At 44.4% G+C, this 12,325-nt stretch overlaps 1 protein-coding gene across 1 annotated transcript in view; it reads right to left on the reverse strand.

Annotated features, from left to right (window-relative positions):
* Nucleotides 1-12,325, reverse strand: part of LOC310855755 (disks large homolog 4-like) — a gene marked incomplete at both ends in the record, with an annotated part of 202,944 nt that extends 190,619 nt beyond the window's left edge. Inside the window, one exon of the mRNA XM_083760883.1 lies at nt 12,215-12,325. Coding sequence (XP_083617009.1) covers nt 12,215-12,325 — 111 coding nt within the window. The remainder of the gene's footprint in view (nt 1-12,214) is intronic.

The raw sequence follows: 12,325 nt of genomic DNA on the forward strand, positions 1-12,325 counted from the left end.
TCAGCTCACCACCGGAGCGGTGGTCAGCTCACCACCGGAGCGGTGGTCAGCTCACCACCGGAGCGGTGGGCACCTCACCACCGGAGCGGTGGTCAGCTCACCACCGGAGCGGTGGTCACCTCACCACCGGAGCGGTGGTCACCTCACCACCGGAGCGGTGGTCAGCTCACCACCGGAGCGGTGGTCAGCTCACCACCGGAGCGGTGGTCAGCTCACCACCGGAGCGGTGGTCAGCTCACCACCGGAGCGGTGGGCACCTCACCACCGGAGCGGTGGTCAGCTCACCACCGGAGCGGTGGTCAGCTCACCACCGGAGCGGTGGGCACCTCACCACCGGAGCGGTGGTCAGCTCACCACCGGAGCGGTGGTCACCTCACCACCGGAGCGGTGGTCACCTCACCACCGGAGCGGTGGTCAGCTCACCACCGGAGCGGTGGTCAGCTCACCACCGGAGCGGTGGTCAGCTCACCACCGGAGCGGTGGTCAGCTCACCACCGGAGCGGTGGTCAGCTCACCACCGAAAATCCAGACTATGAATAGGCCTTTAGTACGTCGGAAACAAACACATGCACCCCAATGAGACAACCCAACGAATCAGTGGACCGAAACAATGGACCCAAAACAACTCCAAAGTCGAAACTCCCAGCCACTCGCACCCACCCACCCCCCCCACCCTCCCCCAACAAACACCCCAATGGCATAGCGTACTTAAAAAAACTATTTACATTTAAAACTCATCTAACCAAAGAGCAGATCTATGGTGAGATCTATGGTGAGCTAACATCAACCGCAGAACGTCGATGAGCAATCTGTGCTGCATGGTCACCTCTACCGCGCCAAGGATCAAGTCCCCAGAGGAACCCAGGCCTCGCTCACAGATATCCTGACACAACCTCCAGGGAAACACTGACTGGACTGTCATTTTAACCCATTCTGACCTGAGATCAGATTCTAAAAATGTCTGTTTGAAAATGACAGTTTTCTGAAAAAGCTATGTTTCTATGTCAGTCGTTCTTCGATTTTTCAAAAACAGCAGACCTATAAGCTCGTAGCGCGCCACTCTACGAGCTTGTAGATCTGCTATTTTTCAATAGCTAAAGCATAACATAATATTGCTAACACCAAAACGGGTTCTCGCCCCAAAATGGGTTAAGAACTGGGAGGAGCAGCCATGGACCCGACAAGGACCCGATGGAAAGAGACTATAGTGAAGCTTGCAGACGTGCTATTGTTGGGCGTGTGGAAAAATAGATAACGCGCACTAAGTGTACATTATCACTCTTTATCGACGGTTTGATGAAATGAGTGACAGAGTCAGCAGTGAGCAGGTCCTTGGACTCCCCCCCCCACTCTTCCCGGTAAAAAGGTCTCCAGTCTCCAATGAATTCCCAGGACGGGATCATGTCCATTGATCTCATTATTGGATGGAGGGTCCATTGATCCGAGAGTCTTAAATCATTCATAACAACGTTACCGAGTTTCACTCTAAAGCCGCATAGCCTCGCCAAGGCCTCGCTCTAGTCAGAGTATACTTATCATTTACCTCATACTATGCATCTTCAAACTTAACCCATTCTGACCTGAGATCAGATTCATACGAGGTTTTCCACTGGACACACACTGGTCTGATTAACAGTTTGACTGCGGAAAACGATTTACCGGACTTTTAATCAACCCCCCTTCACTGCCGAGATTGTTGTATTACCTTTAGAGCATACGCTGAATTATTTGGGCTTTTAATCCGCGAAAATCCAGCAAAAAAAGCTCCCCTGGTTTGTTATGATCCGAGTGTAGCATCCACCATCTTGGTGCACCCGGAAGACGCACACAAGACTGGTCTCAATGAGGCGTTGCACCCCATTCGTTTACATTGGCCTCAATTTCCCAGAAGCCCTAGCAGCCCACAGCATGTGACGATTTCCGGTTTATTTATCACAACAGATGCACCTACTCTCTTTCTCCGCGGCGATGAAGGATTTTCTTTTTTTTGTTTACATTACGGCGGATTAAACACATAAAACAAAACTCGCGTATGTCCGATATGGCAGCGACATTAACCTGGAGTAATCCATTCAAAGCACGGAAACTGTTAACCCATTCTGACCTGAGATCAGATTCTAAAAATGTCAGTCGTTCTTCGATTTTTCAAAAAATAGCAGACCTACAAGCTCGTAGCGCGCCACTCGGTGGCGCGCTATGAGCTTGTAGATCTGATATTTTTCAATAGCTAAAGCATAACATGATGCTAACCCGGTCAGAATGGGTTAAGGCTAAGTGATATGTTTGGTTTAAAACAGAAAGTGCTTGATTTAAAGCATTATATTTCTCCCCATGTTTCCAGCTCTTACATATACTAAATGTTCAGCAGTGTTGTTTTCTATTCGTCGACTAAAACTAAGAAGAAAAATGTTCGTCGACTACCTTTTCCCCACTGACAGGAACTAAATGGAAACTAAATAAAAACTAAGATATAATTAAATATACTGACAATTTCGTCAACAAATAAAACACTAGACTAAAATGTTAGGAAGGGACTAGTGGACAAGAGATCCACTATAAGTCATTTTACACTTGGTTGCATGCTGAAAATAGCTGATCTACAAGCTCACGTGTTGCGCTGCGACGCGTTGTGGGCTTGTAGATCGTCTATTTTCAGCAAGTGAAAAAAACAACGACTGCATCAAGGCATCAAAATACATTTTGTTCGACTAAATCAACTGTATAGTTTTAGTTGTATAGTTGACTAAAACCTTATATTTAGTCGACTAAAACTAGACTAACACTAAAAACATTCCAGGTGACTAAAATGTGACTAAAACGAAATGAAAACTATTCAAGAGACTAAACGACTAAAACTAAAATCATGCTGCCAAAAACGACACTGATGTTCTGACAACATTTCAGCCAATCAGGAGAGAGAGTATACCCATGCATGTATCAGCTTCATCCATCCATCCATCCATCCTTCAACCGCTTATCCGTAGTCGGGTCGCGGGGGCAACAGCTCCACCAGAGAGTTCTCCAGACAATCCAAGACGTTCCAAGGCCAGTTGGTCAATGTACAGTATGTACAGTATCAGCTTATTTTTGTTTTAGCCCATTCTGAACGGGAACCCATTTTGGTGTTATAGCATCACGTTATGCTTTAGCTATTGAAAAATAGCAGATCTACAAGCTCGTATCGCGCCACCGAGTGGCGCGATACGAGCTTGTAGATCTGCTATTTTTTGAAAAATCGAAGAACGACTGACATTTTTATAATCTGATCTCAGGTCAGAATGGGTTCATCAGACCAGTGTGTGTGTCCAGTGGAAACCTTCGTATGAATCTGATCTCAGGTCAGAATGGGTTAGTAGTGTTCCAGTTCTGATGTTGTCTGCTCATGTCTTTGTGTCATCACTTACAATTCCACTTGTTTAATCCGTTCTGAGTTCTCTATCCCGATTGGATAAAAATCGGGTATGCTTGAACTGAAAATGCATTTTTTCTGTCTAGTAAAACCCTGGAGAGACATTGAGACTCCCGTTAACAGAACAAGCACTTATGCGAGTACTATATTTAACACTTGTATTTTAACCAAAGAAAATCACTTACCCTGCATTTAAACTGTAAATGGTTGCGTGTGAGAGATAGATGCATAAGTGAGAGGATTTCGTTTTTCAGCTTCATGGCTTTACTAAAGCTTTGGGAACAAGTCACTCTGTGACTGTACCCCCCCCCCCCCCCCCTTTAAAGTGCTCTGTATGTCGTCGCTGTAGGGCAGAAACCTTGAATCTCCATAATCAACGTTGTATGTTGTTTTTCTTAATTAAGTGGTGTGATCCTCTGCGGTCATGTGACACAAATAATCCAAATTGCCGATCGACGGCAAAGAGCGGAGGAGGGACGCTCCCGCTGCGCGCCACCATAGCCATGCATCAGGCATCTGGTTAGGACGACTCTCGGGCATCTCCCTATAGGGAGGTCCTCGAGGCACGTCCCACTGCATGGGAGGAGACCCCCGGGGCAGACCAAGGCGCAGTTGGAGGAAACACAACGACTCACTAGCCTTGGAACGTCTCGGGATCCCCCAGGAGGAAGTTACAAATAATGTTGCTCTGGAGAGGGAAGTCTGGAGCTCTCTGGTGGAGCTGTTGCCCCCGCGACCCGACTACGGATAAGCGGTTGAAGATGGATGGATGGATTGTGTGCGCACCATTAGCAATATTTTGGGTGCTCTATATCAGTGGAGTGAGTGGACCCAAAAAAGAAAAATTCAACGTTTGCCCCGGGACCCCAAAAAAAACTATGGAAATAGCAGATCTACAAGCTCACGATGCCTTCGTGCCACGTCGTGAGCTTGTAGATCGGCTATTTTCACTATATATATTTTTTTCTTTTAATAATTCATGGCATTACTCATAAACACCTCATACTATAATAAAGGACCGCCATGGAAACAAGCTGTACGGTTTTTGTTGATTATGGTGGGTCAGATGTACAGTGTGTTGAGCAATAAATATATCAATCAATCAATCAATCAATCAACAACAAAGTATCAATAAGGCCGCTAACATCTCAAGCAATGTTGCAAAGTAAAAATCGTCCCCAACCAACCAACCAACCAACCAACCATCAGACCATGATGGTAAAATGACATCACTAACAGCAGCCAATCAGCGCTCCAGATGCCATGAGCCACACAAAACCAACAACCATTTAACGACGTTAAATGTGTATGGCCCGTGTTCTATGGCATGATATATTCCTATTTATATATATATATATATATATATATATATATCCTCTATATAGCGTCACAGTCCCTCCCCCTTTCAGAACAACGAACGGCCCAGGAAATGAAAACGCAATGCATTTCTTCATAGGCAGTTCTTATTTAATTTATTTAAAGACCTTTTAAGCGTCGTACGAAGCCAACTCATGTCGTGACAAATCATGACAACACACACAATTTTTCGGGCCAAAAACAAAGAATTAGAAAGTAGAAAAAAACAGCAGGTTACAACACTTTTTTTTGTTGTTTTTCTTCTTTGTAATTATTTGTTTGGTCCAAGATATTGTGTGTGTCGTCATGATTTGTCACGACAAGAGTTGGCTTCGTACGACGCTTAAAAGGTCTTTAAATAAATTAAATAAGAACTGCCTATGGGGAAATGCATTGTGTTTTCATTTCCTGGGCCGTTCGTTGTTCTGAAAGGGGGAGGGACTGCGACGCTCTATAGAGCGTCGCAGTCGATTTCGTCGACTAAAACTAAGACGGAAAATGTTCGTCGACTACCTTTGTCTACTGACGAAAACTAAATGGAAACTAAATGAAAACTCAGCTATGATGACTAAAACTAAGACTAAATATACTGACAATTTCATCAACAAATACAAGCTAGACTAAAATGTTAGGATCCAGTATGTCATTTTACACTTGGTTGCATGCTGAAAATAGGCGATCTACAAGCTCACGACACGTCGCAGCTTGTAGATCGGCTATTTTCAGCAAGTGAAAAAAAGCCTCATTACGACGGCATCAAGGCCCACCAAAATACATTTTAGTCGACTAAATCAACTGTAGATTCAGTCGACAAAAATCTTATGATATTTAGTCGACCAAAACTAGACTTAACACTAAAACATTCCAGGTCACTAAAACTGTGACTAAAACTGAATGAAGTTTTATTCCAAAGACGAGGACTAAAACTAAAATAGAAATTTTCTGCCAAAAACAACACTGACTACCATCACTGCGTAGATATTAGTGTGGAACTTCGGTGAGGAAGATTTATTTCCAGGGGGGGGGGTTACAAACGAGCCCACTTTGATAAGCCCATTCTGAACGGGAACACATTTTGGTGTTAGCATCATGTCGCGCTTTAGCTATTTAAAAATAGCAGATCTACAAGCTCATATCGCGCCACTTGGTGGCGCGATATGAGCTTGTAGATCTGCTATTTTTGAAAATTCGAAGAACGACTGACATAGAAACATAGCTTTATCAGAAAACTGTCAGGATGTAGAAGACGTTTATAGAATCTGATCTCAGGTCAGAATTGGTTAGTGGGGCTCTGGGATGAGAGTCAACTTCAGGGTGATGGAAATGTAATTCAAACTGAGGAGTGAATCTCCCCAGGGGTTCTCTTTTTGTTCTCCTGTGGTCAGATTAGTCTGGTTTCCAGGCTATAGCGGCGAGACACTGCATCTCTGTGCCTCGCAGACATACCACATAGACATCAGAGAAACAGTCAAAAGAAAGGTCGTCAAAGCAAACGGAATTAATTAAATTATTATAAAGTAGCCAAATAAATACATAAAACATCATAAGGGCCTACGCAAGATGACCAACAGTTTAACCCATTCTGACTGGGCACCTATTTTGGTGTTGGCATCATGTTATGCTTTAGCTATTGAAAAAGAGCAGATCTACAAGCTCATATCGCGCCACCGAGTGGCGCGCTACGAGCTTGTAGGTCTGCTATTTTTTGAAAAATCGAAGAACGACTGACATTTTTAGAATCTGATCTCAAGTCAGAACTCAGAATGGGTTAATCAGACCAGTGTGTGTCCAGTGGAAACCTCGTATGAAATCTGATCTCAGGTCAGAATGGGTTAAAAGAACTAGCGGATTTGTCGCGGACCTGATGGCGAGGCGGACGCGGTATGATGACGTAACCGGAAATCAACCAACCGCCCCCCCGGCTTGCAAGGGCTTCTGGGAAACTGAGTCCAATACAAAGTGAACGAGGGCGTTGTATATAGAGGGACGATCTTAGCTCGCTGTGCTCTTTGTCTGTGACCCGGGTCACGGGAGTGGCTTTCTTGTCGGCTCAATAAGAAGCAGATTTTCATGGATCAAAAGGCGCAAATAACGTGATTAAACAATCCCGCTGTGCCTCACAGATGGGGGGGGGCTCTGGGACATAAATAGGGGCTTTTATCTTTGATCTGAAGTGGGGGGGGGGGGGGGGGGGAGAGTATCTCTGGTAAATAGTTGTGTAGTAAGACCTTTAACATAGAATCGGCCTTGTGCATGTACAGTATAATTCACTTATTAGGATGTACACATTATTATAACTAAATTAACCATAGAGTGACGCAAACATGTCGGACTAATTGGCCCCACGCACATATACACACACGCACACACACACACACACGCACACACACTCACACAAGTTATATGCAAAACTCTACAGGGGCAGTGCAAACTGTCATCCTATTCCTAGTATAAGCTGACTTCAACTGTGTTTACTTTTGTTTAAATGTGACTCCTTAGCAACTAATAAAGATTCTTGCTGAGTAATATACACAACGCATCCTGAGGCCTTCTTCTTTTCAACCATTCTACACAGGTCTGACTTGGCTTGGCTACAGACAGTGAACAACTGCCAGTGGGACTAATCAGCCTGAATCCCCTCACCTGTGCAATTCCCAGCCTCTGCCTCAGCCAATCGATTGCCATGGCAACCCCCACACCTGACAATTATTGATTAGCCCATTCTGACCGGGCACCCATTTTGGTGTCAGCATCATGTTATGCTTTAGCTATTTAAAAATAGCAGATCTACAAGCTCATATCGCGCCACCGAGTGGCGCGATACGAGCTTGTAGGTCTGCTATTTTTTGAAAAATCGAAGAACTGACATTTTTTTAGAATCTGATCTCAGGTCAGAATGGGTTCATCAGACCATAGTGTGTGTCCGGCGGAAACCTGGTATGAATCTGATCTCAGGTCAGAATGGGTTAACCTACTTAACCAGTCCCCTTTTCAGTCAGTCAGTCAAATTGCCCTCTTCAGACACACAGGCAGATACAGAGATCTCCATCTCCATGTGGGACACAGACAGACCGTTAAACAGACAGACGGGTATTGGGGAGAGACGTCTGACGTGGGGCCCCTACAGGGGTGCTCCCGGTCAGTGAGTCTTTTGGCGTTGGCACATGCCTAGCCTTCCTGTCCAAGCGGGTCTGACTTGGCTACAGACAGTGAACAACAGGCTCTGAGGAAGGAAGGATGGAGGGAGGGGGTTAACATGTGATGGTCGATCTATCTATCGGAGACTGAATGATCACCCACCAGAATGTGGAATGCACACACACACACACACACACACGCACGTGCACACGCACACGCACACGCACACGCACACACACACAGGCTTCTTTCAGCCAGGAGACCACTATAGGCGATGTAAATGTATAAAAAGTAAAACATCTATCAGGAGACCGGCCACTATAGGGGAGGTAAATGTATAAAAAAAGTTCTTTAGCCGTAATATCATCATACTCCATGTAGCCTACCACATGCTGTTTACAATACTGACTAATAAGGTATTCAATCAATCAATCAATCAATTAAAGAGACAGCAAAGGAAGGACGGGGTAATTGGTACTGCATTCTGAGTCATTCTGAGACAGTGATCGTCAATCTTCTCGTTTGTTGGTTGGACTGTCATATACTGTCTCACAAGAGTGAGACAGACAGACAGACAGGGAAAAATAGCAGATCTACAAGCTCATATAGTGCACCACCGAGTAGCGCGCTATGAGCTTGTCGGTCTGCTATTTTTGAAAAAATCGAATAACGACTGACATAGAAACATAGCTTTTTCAGAAAACTGTCAGGATGTAGAAGACATTTTTTTTAGAATCTGATCTCAGGTCAGAATGGGTTAATACATCAGAGCCAGGGGGGATTAGATTACTAACAGAAAACATTAATTAGAAGTGCTGAAGGCACGCTGCGTCGCTGCACGAGTGACGTCGCTCATGCGACTCCTCCATGTCTCTCTCGCCGTCACTCGAGTGACTACACTGGCCAATCACAGCGCGTCTTTTCCCGGGACTTACAGTATGTCATACGCACGACGCGGAAGCTGCTCATTGAAGGCAAACGCTTTCTTTGCAAAGGAATCTCCGGACAATTGTGCAATCAATTGTGACACGCACCTCAGTGCTCCCTCTTCTCCCCCCCAAAAAAGTGTCCAAACAGTATCACCTGCTTTATGTTACAGTAAGTACACCCACTCACTCCTCCACCAGGGGGAGGGGGGTGGGGGGGGGAGGGGGGGATGGAGGTACAAGCACCGCAACCACCTGATACCCAGGCTCTAGTACAGACCTTGAATAGAAGACCATCAATAACACATTTAGGCCCGACGTCGAAATTAAAAAAAAATGTCTTCTAGAGTTTTCTGAAAAGCCTCATGTTTCTGTATGAGGTGGTGCTCAATATTTCATGTCAAGGACCCCAAAAAAGGATATGTAATAATAGGCCACCGACCGTCCGACCCCCTATCTGAAAATATGTTGTTCCAGGAAGCAAAAGACTTGAGTTAAAAAACGTTCACTCTGAAAGAATATAATAATGTACACATTCAAAGATTTGAGCCAACATTTTCAACGTTTTTTTCAAAAAATAGCAGACCTACAAGCTCGTAGCGCAGCACTCGGTGCCGCGCTATGAGCTTGTAGATCTGCTATTTTTCCAATAGCTATATATAAAGTGCCAAAAAAGGGGGTTTCCGCCCAGAATGGGATAAATAGACACACAAAACAGCAGCATATGCAGGCCAGGGGTTTATGAAGCCTGACTTGTGCGCTGGCATACCGCCCTGTGTCTCTCTCTCTCTCTCTCTCTCTCTGGGTGATAAATGATACCAAAGTGTCCCTGAGCATTATATCCCTAGCATCCCCCCCCCCCCCCCCCCCCCCCCCCCCCCCCAAGGTCAAACGCAGATCTGTGCAATTTGCTTGGCGGGTTGTACAGTAATGTTCCCGGCAGGAATAAGAAGAAGAAGGAGGCTGCAGGCCCTTGATGCTCCCAGGGTGCTAACTGTACTGTACGTTGCCCATGAGTCATGGATGATGATGATGGTGGGGGGTATAAAGTCTACCAAATATAGGTTACCCTGCCACACAGAAACCGTCATGGATGGAGATGATTCATTCGCCCGTCTCTATAGATAGCTACTGTACAGTCCAAGCCTTCTGGAATCTGAGCGACACCATAAAGGCTACTGTCTATACGAATGTGGGGGAAAGAGACATGCTTCCAAAGGTTATAGTGACCTGAGATCAGATTCATACGAGGTTTCCACTGGACACACGCTGGTCTGACGAACCCATTCTGACCTGAGATCAGATTCTAAAAATGTCAGTCGTTCTTCGTTTTTTTTCAAAAATAGCAGACCTACAAGCTCGTATCGCGCCACTCGGTGGCGCGATATGAGCTTGTAGATCTGCTATTTTTAAATAGCTAAAGCATAACATGATGCGAACACCAAAAGGGGTTCCCGTTCAGAATGGGTTAAAGGGACACTTCACCCTTTTTACAAAACAATATATGTTAACGTTTAGAAGCTTTAGAACACTTTCCTGGGGGTCTTTATGTGTGTAATATGTGGTTTTAGATATTTTAGATTGTAGCAGTGAGCCTGTTGTCTCTGATGTCATGGACACTGGTCTCACTTCCTTCCTGGACTACATGTAAGACAGCTCCCCCCCCCCCTATCCACAAGGAGGAGCAGTGCACCAAATAATTATGGGAATTGTAGTCCAGGAAGGTAGTGAGAACAGTGTCCATGACATCAGAGACACTGTGCTCACTGCTACAATCTAAAATATCTAAAACCACATATTACACACATAAAGACCCCCAGGAAAGTGTTCTAAAGCTTCTAAACGTCATTAACATATATGTTTTTGCAAAAAGGGTGAAGTGTCCCTTTAACCCTCTAACACCCGCATTAATTTCTACTTGCAAAAAATAGATTTCAACCTTACTACTACTTTGTACTACTAGGACTAAGACTAAAAAATAAAAAATAAAAGTTTGATGAAAAATTTATAATAATTATATAATAATATAATAAATTAATAATTTACAGAGTCCAGACATTTTTAATTTGTGTGAATTTCAGCCTCTGTGGGGGGTATTTATATGCAACTATCATGACCAATGGCATTGAAATGGCATTGCAATGAACATCACTGATGACGTTTAGGTGAAAAAAGAACAGAAAAAAAAAAAAAATAGTAATAAAATAAAATAAAATAGTTGCTAAAAAGCAACGCTGGGTCTCAGAGGGTTAAAGCTGTTCTGTTGCCCTGCCTCTCCGTGTATGAATAAATGGCCTTTGGAAATAGGCCATGCAACATTTAGGGCTATCGGCGTGTAAGATCAGCCATGCAGGGATCTAAATAATTACAACTGGAGGGCATACAGTAGGCTACAGTAAGTACACGTATATGCAAATGAAGCAGGAGCCTGATTAAGATTGTTATCATCATCATCATCATCATCCATCCAGCTACTTACAGTAGTATCACCACTGATGTGTTGGAGAAGGTTGAAAAGTAACAGCCTATGTGTGTTTATTTGACCAAATTACACTCACAGTAATTGCACTCCTCCTGACTGAATAATATAGCCTATAGGATTAATGTGATAATTAGAATAATCCCATACAGACAGAGGCCTTTCTCTCCAACCACTTTCACTTCCCTATAAGCTGGCTTTCATCCCTGTCATTTCATAGGCAAAATTGTAAAAAATAAAAAAAATAAAGAAATTGCAGATCTACAAGCTCAGAAGGAATTGTATTGCAACACCCCGTGGGCTTGTAGATCTGCTTTTTTCCCTTATTTTTTTTATTTTTTTAAACTGGGAAAGCATCTCATCTTTCTGTGTATACATTTCGGATTGTTGCGTTGGTTGGCTATTCAAGAACAGCAGATATGTACAAAGATCACTCACAGCAGCTGCCAGCTAGCTTAATTGTGCATCTTGAAAGTGAGACTGATTCAGAGAAGGGATTTGTGTAAATTGTACAGTATAGCATATATCGCCCCCCCCCGCAGTCTTGGTTATAATAAAGACTGAAAGAATAATAGAGCTTAAATTGGCTACAATTAAATAATTAACCAATAGCCTCGATATACAAGAGCCGTCATGATGACCGTCTTGTTGTGATCCAAGCGATCACAACCGAAGCATCAGACATGACATGCACACATTTACAGTAAGCTACAGATAATATAGTCCGTCCAATAGCACTTTCGGGACTCCCCTTGGTTACCGCGACGTCCCAAATACATGAAAAGGCAACCACGGGTCCCAAATGAAGGGGCTATATCCTAGCCGGTCCACCGCCGGTCCACCAACCGGCTGGATCAGCCCAGCTGCTAACCTAAACGCGCTCCAACGGTCCCTACATTAGCCTACCTTGCAGCCGAACATCAGCGACAGGGTCCGGTTGCTGCAGATGACCTTACACTGACACATGACGGGCGACAGACACTTGAGGTTCCTGACGGCCACGGGCAGAGACGACAT

Source organism: Protomyctophum parallelum, assembly GCF_964188405.1.
Source record: "Protomyctophum parallelum genome assembly, chromosome: 1".
Classification (NCBI taxonomy): Eukaryota; Metazoa; Chordata; class Actinopteri; order Myctophiformes; family Myctophidae; genus Protomyctophum; species Protomyctophum parallelum.